The sequence below is a fragment of the Thamnophis sirtalis genome, unplaced genomic scaffold (genome assembly GCF_051295495.1).
Source record: "Thamnophis sirtalis isolate CommonGarterSnake01/CBP01778 unplaced genomic scaffold, rThaSir2_p1.2 scaffold_2, whole genome shotgun sequence".
In the NCBI taxonomy this organism is placed as follows: domain Eukaryota; kingdom Metazoa; phylum Chordata; class Lepidosauria; order Squamata; family Natricidae; genus Thamnophis; species Thamnophis sirtalis.
In genome coordinates, this window is record NW_028261382.1 from 67,274,334 (window position 1) to 67,286,491 (window position 12,158).

Sequence of the window (12,158 nt, forward strand, 5' to 3'; positions counted from 1 at the left end):
AGGTCACTGGAAAGGCAGCCCGGTTTGGGGAGCGACCTTAGAAAATAGTTTAGATTGACTTATTCCCCTCTGCATTTCATCAACAGGCACAAAGATAACCACTAACTGCTGTGTCCAAATAAGTGGTTTAAGAGGGTTCACGCAGCACACCAAACTTAAGGTTTACTTCAACCGATGCAGAGTAAAAGTAGCCTGTTTGGCATTGCTCGAATCATGTATTGGCTGTACATATTTCATCCCATGCACTTTGTAAATGAAGCGTAGGTGATTAATGTTTAACATAACCAGAGGTGTGCTAATTAGTGAGTTTGTATGGCCGTAAATTAAAGATGTACAACTTTCATTAGCAGCTCCAGGGTTTGACTGTATAACATTCTGACAGCTATGCTCCAAAAAATGAATGAAGCCAGGCCCCAGTTGGAAGAGACGTGTGGATGAGTAAAATATACTTTGAATCCTTTAAAATTAAACCATTCTGACTCATAAACATCCCCCTGCATTCTAAATCAAAATCTAGAAACCACATTATGGCTGATCTGCTCACACAAGTCATGTTTGAATTTGGTTTAGCCATAAAGGATAGTTACAGTAACCACAATTTATTGTTCATGGCTTTGTAAATAAAATAATCTGGAAACATTTGTTTTATTTAATCAATTTATATAGCTGCCCATCTCAACAAGTAACTCTAGTTGGCAAACATATTAAATAAAATCTAGACCTAGATTTAAATAAACCTAAATCTAAAGATCTAGGAGTCCTAATGGACATCACTATAATGAGCCACAGTGGCACAGTGGTTAGAGTGCAGTACATAGGCTATCTCTGCTGACTGCCGGCTGACTGCAATTTGGCAGTTCAAATCTCACCAGGCTCAAGGTTGACTCAGCCTTCCATCCTTCCAAGGTCGTTAAAATGACTCAGATTGGAAGCGGGCTGATGTGGAGACGACACAACGTGCGATCTTGGTGTTCCGAGATCGCAGTTGATTTTTTTTGCCGCTGGACGGTCCATTCGGACCTAAACCGTCCCGCAGAGATGGTGATTGAGAAGGGCACCTCCTGCTGATCTCAGGGACGCTGCAAAGTCCCTAAAAGATCCAGGAATAGCCCTTATCTCCGGCGGCAGAAATCCAGCTTGATGAAGTCGGGACAGCTTCAGAATGGAAGAAAAGCGGAAAGAGAAAGTGTGTCGAACTGGTGAGGAAATTTTACTATTAGAAAAAGTCTACCCCCAAAAAATTAAAGCTAAATTTAAATTGAAGACAGAAGAATGTAAGTGGCAGAATTAAACTACATTCAGCTTAGTGTGTTATCTTGTTTCTAACTTTTCTTTTCATGGATGGAATTTTTGCAAAGACTCCCTATTTTTTAAATTGAACGGATTAATTTTTTCTTCTATTTTTCATTCTTGCTTATATATATGAATTAAAATTCCTCTTTTTTTTACAATGCTTGACTGGATTGATTGGATTGTTTTTGATTTCCATTTAAGGATTTTTTTCTCCTTAAGTTTGGAATATAAAGAAGGTATAAGAAGAAATATAAAGAGGGTTGTAACAACAGGAGGAAAAGCAACAATACTGCCACTTAGAGGCTGGATATATTGTTTTTTCTTCTTTCTCTTTGATCATTTGATGTTCAAGGTTTTTTCAGTTTGCTTACTGAGAGTGATAGTAGGAAGAGCACAAATTGTTTATACAGGTGCTTTTCGGGAGTACTATCACTAGCTATTGGAGGGAAGACAACATCTTGACTTGAAAGACAATAATGAACTTGTTTGAAGTTTAATAAAAAGCCTTGAACATTACAGTGCCTGCAAAATTGAAAGAATGGCGCAACAGGAAAAAGAAACTAACATTGCAAATGATTATGTTTGAAATTCAAAAATTATTAGTTGTGACAAAGAGAATTGAAAACAATTTGGAGAATATGGAATACAAAGCAGAAAAATTTGATGGAAAAAGGAGGGTGTTTATCAAATGAAGAAAGTGGAGGACAGAACTCAAAAGGAAGAAAAAAATGAGCAAAGAGATAAGAAAACTGTGGATATTGACAATAAAGTGACCATGGTTGGTAATAGCAAAGTGGAATATGGAAAGGGGAGATAAATGGATTGGAACTCTATCCCAAACTTCAAAGCATAGAAGAAGAAAAAAGAGAAAAATTGATGGAGATAAGGAGAGAAATTTTGACAGAAACACAAGTGATAACCCAAGATAAGCTGATGGAAAGAGCAGATGCTGGGTTTCGAGCTTTTATGAGATACGAAGGGAATAACGTTGCAAAGAAAAGTTTATACAAGATCTATCAAGAAAATAACTAGAACATTAATGTTACAAATGGCAAGAGATATAAGATTGCATTATTACTGGAAAGACACAGGTTGATGCAATGAAAATGTATTAAAAAATTAAGCTAAATTTCGTTTATTAGTAGTATGTATAAAATGAAGTGACAATAGCTATAGTTAAATAATGATTAATGATATTAATGCATATAGATACAGTTTGATGATATAAAATTTTATATCAACAACACATGGAAATTATGAGATGAGGTTTAAAAGCTTGGATATTAAATATAAACAATCTATTTTTTTTCTTTATTTAGAATGTTATAAAGAGGTATTGTGATTGGATGTTATTAGGATGATTTAATAGAATGCCTATACAATTTTATTCTAGAGTTTGAATATTATATATAAAAGGATGTAAAAACAATTATAGTCAAATTAAGGTTGAGATAGAATAATCGTAACATATATAAACATATTTGAATTTAAAATGTGATTTGATATGAAAAGCAGGTGATGGCTATGGAAGAGATGCATAGAAATTTTGTAACCAACCGACACACTTTCTATAATTTGTAATGGAAGATGGTCTTTTTCTTTTTTTTATGTTTCTTTGTCTTTGTTTTAAAATAAATAAATAAAAAAATTTTTTAAATGACCCAGATTGTTGGGGGCAATTTGCTGACTCTAAACCGCTTAGAGAGGGCTGTAAAGCACGGTAAAGCGGTGTATGTCTAAGTGCTATTGCTATCAATTAAATATGAGCGGGCAGTGGGCTGCAGTTGCCAAAAAGCCAATGCAGTCTTAGGCTACATCAACAGAAGGATCGTATCAAGATCACATGAACTATTAGTACCACTTTATGAACTATTAGTACCACTGGTAATACCACACAATACTGTGTCCAGTTTTGGTCACTACAATACAAAAATGCTGAGACACTTTTAAAAAAAGTGCAGAAAAGAGCAACAAAGAGCATTAGGGGACTGAAGACTAAATTACAATGTCAATGAATGATTGAGGGAATTAGGTATGTATATTCTAAGGAAGAGAAGGACGTGGTAGCAGTCTTCCGATATTAGAGGAGCTGTCAGAGAGGAGGGGAATCAACCTGTTCTCCAAAGCAAGACAACAAGTAACAGGTGCTGAGAGATCCAACTAGAATTAAAGATTCCTGTCACTGAGAATTTCCTGTTAGTGAGAATTAAATCAGTGGAAAGACTTGCTTCTAGAAGTTGTAAGTATACCATCACTGGAGGTTTTTAAGAAGAGATTAGATAGCCATTTGTTTGAAATGGTAGAATGTCTCCTACTTCAGAGATTTGGCCTAGAAAACTTCCAAGATCCCTTTCCACTGTTATTCTGTAATTGATCAAAAATAAAAACAGTAACGGTCATAAATACAAAAATGCTTAGCAGCTTAGGAAAATATTACTATCAGCAGTGTTAAGGCAGCCAGGAAACCCAGTCAGGGGCCCATACCTGGGCCCAGAACCAGGTCTTTTGGCCTTAAGGCTAAAAGGGTCAGGGTCATTCTAATCTCTGGAGGCAGAATGTTCCATAGGACAGGTTCTATGACAGAACAGGCATGAAAAGACCTGCCAATCAGCATTCTTCAATCAATGGAACCTGAAGCATTTCCTTCCTGCTGGAATGGATAGAATGAGCAGAAAAAAACTATGGAGAAATGGTTGCTCCAGCAAACCAGACCCAATTTACTGTATATACCCCCCCCCCATTTATTGATGATTGGCAACCAAACCAAGCTCAGAGAACACCAAGGACCTCACAACTAGTACTCTGAACCACATCTGGAGGAAAACCAGCAACCAGTACCGCTTGGAAAGCCCAGGACATGGATGTACTGATGCATGCATTACTGTTCACACCATAGCATTCTGGAATTAAAGCTAAGGTGTTCATAAATAGCCCATGTAGGATGTGTTGCAGTAGTTCAGCTATGAGGTGACTAGGACATGAGTGACGTTCTGAAGGGCCTCCAATCTAGGAAAGGGCACAACTTGCAACCAAAAGGGGTTGTGCAAAAGGCCTTCCTAACCACAACTGACCCCTGCTATTGAAGCCAGAGCTGTGAGTATAGGAAAATGCCCAGCTTGCGTGCCAATATTGAGGGGGAATGTGCTACCCATCCAAGTTCAGAGAGTGTATTCTTAATTTCTTTGCATTGTTTATTTCTTGGCTCAAAAAGTTAGTGAAAAATTAGTCTTCAACTTACAACCATAAATGAGTCTGGAAGTTTGGTCATAGGTTATTGCAGTCATTGAGTGAGATGCCTATGTGACCACACAGTGATGGCAGTCCCAGGTCTCACAGTTGTGGTTGTTCAGCAGTTGTGTTGGTTGTTAAGCAGGAGAAGCAATCCTTACACTAAGACTGCATTTGGTTTTTTGGCAGATGCAGTACACTGCTGGCTGCTTTATGAATCGGATAGTTTTGCATGTGTAGGAAGCCCTTCCCCCAATGAATATTTTGGGGAATATTAAAGAGGCATATATTATATTTCCCCAAAGGAGATGGAGAAACATACTAGTAAAGGCAGAAAACAGCCTGTTTCCTGCATAGTAAAATAGCCTCCAGCAGATGCCTGAAGTTTTTAGTGCCCATTAAGGAAGACTGGGCCAATCTATTCACAAACAAGATACCTTATAAATCGAATAAATCTAAACCTAAACCCTTCAGCTCCAGTTGATGGGATTAAGAATTTGCATCCTCCCCACCCAAATTCTAAGGACAGGATGTGACCCTTTAGGACATAATAGGATTAACCTACCACCATTGAAATAGCAAAAGACACAAAATGCCCCCTTCATTGCACAATCCCAAGAACAGTTCAAACTTCAAAGTCACAGAGACCTATAACATCCAGCCAATATGTCAGCTGTCCCAGAACGGCATTCTGTGGTTGATTCTGCTCATCAATAAAGAGTCCTCCTTTCCAAGCAGCCTCCATTTTATTTCCAGTGGTTTAGAACAGGATGGGAGTTTTCTTCCAACACAAAATAGATGCCGTGCTAAAATGATTTTAATTTAAAATGTAATAAAGCCTAAAATCCGAGGGAATTCTCTGGAGTTGTTCTCCCATCTTTAACTTGTTGGCGTTGAGAAGGATAGTTTGAAATTCATTGGAAGGAAACCCCCGAAACACCTTTCCCGAGGAGAAGAATCTCTGCATGTGCTCAGAGGAACTGCAGCTTTGGGACTGAATTTCTTTTTAAAATATGGATTTCGTTAGGGTTCCGTCCCGTTTCGTCCGACCGGTTCGCTTTCCCGCCGCCCTCCACGTGCCCGGACAGGCTCTGAAACCGCCCGGCCCGTCGCCCTGGCAACGGACGCCCGGCGCAGTGCATGCCGGTCCGCAATAAAATGCGACAATAAAACCCGGAGCGAGGCGGGGGCACTGCAGCCAATGGGCGGTGAGGCGTATTGTTGCCGCCAATGGACGTTGCCTGCGGGACGGAGCGCGGCGCGTTGGGCGTGGCGGCGGCGGGACGGAGGGTGGGGCGAAGCAGCGGCCGGGCGGCATTCGAGGCTTGTCGCGGCCGAGGCGGGCAGGGCTGCTGAGCAAGCGCGCGGGCGGGCTTTTACCTCAGTGCGTTTACAGCGACGGGGGACCCGGAGGAGCGCCGAGGTGCCAACTTGCCCACCGGCTCCACCAACGTCCCTTCCCGCACTCCTCGGAAGCAGCCCGGCAGCAGCGGCCGCACCACCACACGGTGAGGGAGAGAGAGCCCGGGGCCGCGCCTCGCACTACATCGCCCATGGGGTTGGGCGGGCCTGGCGGAGGTCGTGGAACGCCCCCGAACGCCGTGGCCTCAACCCGGAGTGCCCCGGCGATGGGGGGACGACTACAATGCCTAAAAAAATCCCCAGCCGTTTGGGGGGGGGGGCTGGTGGATTATGGGCGTTGTAGTCGCGCACCCCGGAGTCCCCTGGCCTTTTTGACCCACGTATGAAGCGTCCTTGCCGGCTGGGAGCGAGTGAGGCAGCAACCCGGCCGATGCCCGCTTCGAAGCGCTTGGGGGAGGGGGGGGACGGCGCACAGCCTCGCCTCCGCCGAAATCCCAAAGACTTCGGGGAGCATCGGCCGGCGCCAGGCCGCCTCCAGCGCCTCCAAATCGGCCTCCTTGCCTGCCTTGCCGGAGGGGTTGAAACAGCTCCCCCAAAATCTGTGCAACGGGACGCCACGCTATTTATTTATTTTTGGCCAGCCGTCGTCCCCCTTCTGCGGCTTCCCCGAAGGAACCCATGAGGTTACGAGGCTTCTGCGGCTGTCCTGCGTGTCGGCATTGTGGAGTAAGGGCGAAGGGAGCTTTTTTGGGGTGGGAGGCGGGAGAAGGGAAAGAGATTTAATTCGGAGGCAAAGAGCGATCGTGCCCGCGCTACAGGATCCTTGGAGTTAAAAGGGGAAGGAGGATAAATGGCGCAGAGGGTGCGGGTGGATGGGGAAACCTGGAAGAGATTTTGGAAGAGTGATCCATGGCAGGATAGCTCGTGATGGGTCACTTTAAAGCGTTTCTTGGGTCTAATCTGAGGTTCTATCATTTTTCCCTAATTAATATAGGTAATTGTTTTATATAAATTGGGTTCCTGAACCGAAGGGTTAATAGTGTAAATAGAAATAATATTTATATCCTCTAGTACCTAAAAAACTAAGGCTTTTCAATAGTAACATTCCTGTTTAAAATGTAGTGTAAGCACTGAACAAATGAACATAGTTCAGGGTGGAGAGCAGGTTAGGTGCTTGAGGAGGGAATCCTGCTGAGGCAATGTACAGCTAGTACTAGAAATAACAAGGTCTCTCCCCATTTCCTTCTTTCAGGGAAGATGGAAATGATGGAGGCTGGTTATCTATAGAAGGAAAGAATAGTTGGATTTGAGAGGATCTGGTCAAGGAGTGGTGGTGGGCGGTTGTCTGTGACATTGAAAATTAAGATACTTTTTGTGGGGGATAAGCGGTTGACGGGTGAGGTCCATTGGGTTAGGAGACAGACATTCCTAGATGGGTTTGGTATGAAGGGGGTTAACATTTAGGATATATACAGATGGGGCTATGAAAATTAACAGAAAATTTGGCAAAAGTGGTATCTCCCTTGAGCATAAACACCTAGCCTTTTTGTGCAAAAGGTGTAATTGCACACAAGCAAGTGGGTGGAGTAAAAATAGATACCCAGGAGCAGTTGGATATCTGCTTTATTACAAGGCAATCAATACATGCAATATAAAGATCCCTGTGCTGCTTATTTTAGTAGTGTATAGATTGTAGCTATGCTAGTAAGGAAAATGAGTCTCACCATTTCTGAGTTCATGAGCACATACAGAGTCTGCCTTCTTCCTGAATGTCTGCATGTTTCAAATTTTCCAATCTAGTCTACAGATGGTATATCCTGGTGGTCTCCCATCACACAGAAATAAAATCCAATCATGTTTACCTTTTGAAATGAATCTGTTGCATATCAATCTTTTCTAGAAGGATTCTGAGTACTTGTCAGGCTGAGTCTGGTGAAGCAGAGGGGCATAATTTATTGCATTGCATTGCATTTTTTTGCCAAAAATAATTATAGATAGTCCTTGTTGAACAATCACTCTTACAGCAACTGTTCAAAGTTTTGACAAAACTGGACAAGGAGTTTTATAACTGCAGTTGTGGCCATTGGAATGTTGTGGTCACATGATCACTATTTGAGTGCTTGGCAATAAGCTAGAGTTATTGTTGCAGTGTCCAGTGCTCGCATGATCACCATTTGCAACTTCCACTACTGGCTTTGTTTGAGCAAATACAAAGGGAAGTCAGCAGGAGGTCGCAAATGATAATCATATGACCATGGAACACTGCAACTATGCTGGATTCCCCTATTGAAAACAACTGGGGACTGTTGTAACTGCTGTCATAAATTGGCAGTCATATTATGTTATACTTTATGACCACATCACTTAGTGCATCATTAAACGACAACTGCCTGTTGAAACCTATGAATAGGTTTGTTTTTCTCTCTGGGCTAAACCTTTATATTTTAAAAAATATAAAGTATTTATAAAATATAAAAGGTTGCTTCTAAAAATTAAACTTTTGAATACCTTATTTGCAGAACAGATGAATTATATAATGATTTCTCATTCTTTGTAGGTAATCATGAGTGATCGAAAGGCTGTGATCAAAAATGCAGATATGTCTGAGGAGATGCAGCAGGACTCTGTGGAGTGTGCTACACAGGCCTTGGAAAAGTATAACATTGAGAAAGATATTGCTGCCCATATAAAGAAGGTAGTGCTGAACCATCATCTCATATTACTATCTTAGAATTTTAATTTAGAAAAAAAACTACCAAGAATATAATCTTATTTATAAATTAATATTAAAGTAATACCAAGTCCTAACTGGCAGAAAAAGTATTATGTGAATGGAAAGAAAATTTGTTCACTGATGGGACCATGCTAAATTTGTAACAGAATTTGCAGGGTGAGTTTGACGGCTTCTGGAAGTAAATTCTCTGCATCAGCAATTATTTGCTGCATTCTTATCCTGCTCCCAGAATACTTCACGGTTGGGGAATTTACTTCCAGAAAGTGTCAAATTGTCTGTTGAATGATAAGGTCCTGAGGATGTTTGGGATAAACTAGAGGGGGGATGGAAGTTTCTAGAGTTCTTCAGAATATTCAGTTCTCAAGTTGGTGGGTTACCTATAACGTTAATTGAACCATGGCTACAATCTTCTGCATTTGGCTTAGATTCAGCATAGAAAAATGCCAAGTGATAAAATATTTAAATGTAATACTTTTACAAGTGCAGCAATGTAAATAATTTTATATTATTCAATGTAATATCCAAGGTCCATAGATTAATGAGATACTAGGTTTATGTAAAAGATCTGAGTGAAAAGATATGCAGGTTACTCATAAAACCAGTTTAATGATGCGAGTTCTTTGTTTCAGTGCATTAGTCATAGCTTTCAGAGATGAATGTTGAGCCCTACTCATACTGTTCTTACTCTATGTACTATGCTTTTTTGTATATACAAATCCTGCTATTGTAGGACTACACATTTTTGACTCAAGAATATTCAGTTGCTCCTCTGAACTATGCTGTTCCAGAACTGATTCCTAGGACGTATCCTCACAGAGAACCACATGGGCCAATTTCAATTGCTCCTGGATTAGTGTGGCCCAGAGTCATGCAAGATACCAGGATGTCCCAGAAATATAAGAGTTCACATCTCTAATAATTTTACATCTAGCTGACAGTATTGTTATCAGCACATACTGATTTAATCACTAGAAAAAATAATGCATATATGCCTAACGTTTCCCTAGAAACTGCAGAATTGGCTAACATGATCATGTGAGTTCTTGCATTTTATTATCACTTCAAATCTTTAAGGGCTTGGAGTTGAAGGTTTGAAGGTTTATTTTATTTATATGCCGCCCTATTCCCTGAGGGACTCAGGGCGGCTCACAAACCCGGGAGGGGGGGGTAAACACGAAGGAAATACAACAAAAAAGGTACAAGGGAATTTAAAAGACAATCAACAGTCACACTGTTCGAGAGGGGTAGGGAACTCATCAGCCCCAGGCCTGCCGGCACAGCAGTTTTCACCTTTTACAACCCAAGACAACCTTTGGGTTGTCAACACACCAAAAAGAGAATTGGTGAAGAAATTAGGATATACTGGAACTAAAACTTGCTCAAGAGTTAAAATTCAGTAACTTGGAATAAGACATGCTTTTCAGTATAATAGATTGAATGAAAATATTAATATCTATGATGCTAAGATTTTAAGGGGTTCTCTTCCAGGAGTTTGACAAGAAATACAATCCTACCTGGCACTGCATTGTGGGAAGAAATTTTGGCAGCTACGTGACTCATGAGACCAAACACTTCATCTACTTTTACCTGGGTCAAGTTGCTATTCTCCTTTTCAAATCTGGTTAGAAGTATGGAAATTTTTCACCCAAGTATGCATTCGGTTACAGGACTGCACGCTAATTCCAAATAGACTGAAGTCTTCAGCCTTCCCCAGGGAACATACCTTGATCTTCAAGCCTTTTGTTTTAATGACAGGTACTCCTATGTACCAATTTGTGTTTTTGTTGTGGCCATAAAAAAATAGCAAAAAAGTAAGCTTGTATGTATTTTCTTTCTAAAACAAACAATCCATCCAAGTTTTCTAATAAAACTGTTGGGTATTCATTCTTTAACTTACTCTAAAATTTCTATATTTGGGGTAGCTCTTCCATTGGGGTTCTATATTATACTGAAGCTAAAAATTGTTTAGCTAATGTTTTCCAAGCTTAACTCCAAGGTTTCATAGGATCAGCCTAGGTTATTATATTTGACTTAAACCTTGAAAATGCCTTTCTGTACCAGCTAATGCATCTAGGTTTTTTGTGTTTAACTTTATTGGCTTCCAATGCATTAAGCACAGCTGTTAAGAGAGCACCTTAGACACAAAATTAGAATTCCTTCTAATTCAGACTTCCTTTTGAAGCATATCTGTGCAAGAGAATAATATGCTGTAATGGAATGATTTAAACAAAACTTATGGATGCTTAATCAATTAGCATTAAAATTTGTTACCATTTGACATATCTGTATATGTCAGATAAACAAAACTGTATAGAGTTTCTTGCCTCTATTATACAAGCTTCAATATTAAGGGTTATTAACCTTTCGTGCTAGATAGCTCAGTACAATCATACTATATATTAACACAGTATTTAATAAAGTCTTCCTGAGATTGGAAGAAAGCCTAGCAGATGATCTCATGGGAAACGAGTGCTGAATATTTAGCTTCATTTTAAGGACTAGAGCATCCCATATTTGGAAAAACGTGTAATTGCACTTCTCACTTAATAGAGATCCGATTGCATGTACTTAATGGATTGGTTGACATGTTGCAGGATCAGCTCTGCTTTATAAAGTTGGGACAAATAGCATGTTTAATTGAGTATCAAGTTTTTCCTTCAACCTTGAAAGTTTATGGTCTAAAAGCAATGTGTATGAGGGAAGCACCCCATGGAAATAAGAATGTGGATTTGTTAAGATATAGTTCAAATAGTACATGAGACTTCCTTAACTATCAAAGAGGGACAACACTGATACTGGTAGTGAAATTAAGCATGGAAATGTTTTGTGCCTTTTAAATGTAAAAACATTTGTTACCAATGGCAAATACTAGATTATCTAGACATTTATTACCCAAGTTATTTTTAAAAGTTTCAGCTTTCTTATCCTAAAGATTTGCTGGTTTATTCCTTTCTCCATAGGTACCGTATATACTTGAGTATAGGCCGACCCGAATATAAGCCGAGGCATCTAATTTTACCACAAAAAACTGGAAAAGTTATTGACTCGAGTATAAGCCTAGGGTGGGAAATGCAGCAGCTACCGATAAATTTCAAAAATAAAAATAGATATCAATAATGCCATTGCCCATTGAATAACATATACAGCCTGCCTGTGCCCATTAAATATACAGTAGCCATTGTAAAAATTTGCTCTGCATAACAAATTATTATCACACAATACCGGTGTATTCAATGAAATACTTCACTCACCTCATGATGCTGATGTCCCGCTGTGATGATGATGTCCCGCCTCCTATGACACACGGCACAGTGATTCCTATCATTGGATCACTGTACCAGAGAAGGTGGGACATCGCTATGTGGCTGCTTGCCATAACGAGGAGGTGGGACATCGTTGCAGAGCGGCAGGAGGGGGAGGAAGGGGAATCGTAAGATAGCCCTGCATTACATTAGAACGTGAGGAGGGGGGATGGTGCGGTGCACGCTGCGCGGCAAACTGACACAGAGGGAGGGGAAACTCAGGGGCGCTGGGCCATTCA

The 12,158-nt window shown here is 40.4% G+C and overlaps 1 protein-coding gene across 1 annotated transcript; it reads left to right on the forward strand.

Annotated features, from left to right (window-relative positions):
* The first annotated feature begins 5,817 nt into the window (after positions 1-5,817).
* DYNLL1 (dynein light chain LC8-type 1) lies at positions 5,818-10,509 on the forward strand. Its single transcript, XM_014071447.2, has 3 exons — positions 5,818-6,029; positions 8,441-8,578; positions 10,106-10,509. Exons 2-3 carry the CDS (start codon positions 8,447-8,449, stop codon positions 10,241-10,243), a joined length of 270 nt encoding a protein of 89 aa, XP_013926922.1. The 5' UTR covers positions 5,818-6,029; positions 8,441-8,446; the 3' UTR covers positions 10,244-10,509.
* Positions 10,510-12,158: the final 1,649 nt, after the last annotated feature.

What these genes read in the sequence shown, in the direction of transcription:
- DYNLL1 (XM_014071447.2), top strand. Translation starts at nt 8,447, where the DNA reads ATGAGTGATCGAAAGGCTGTGATCAAAAATGCAGATATGTCTGAGGAG. An exon ending in TTGCTGCCCATATAAAGAAG is followed by an intron (nt 8,579 to 10,105) that starts GTAGTGCTGAAC and finishes GTTCTCTTCCAG; the next exon opens with GAGTTTGACAAGAAATACAA.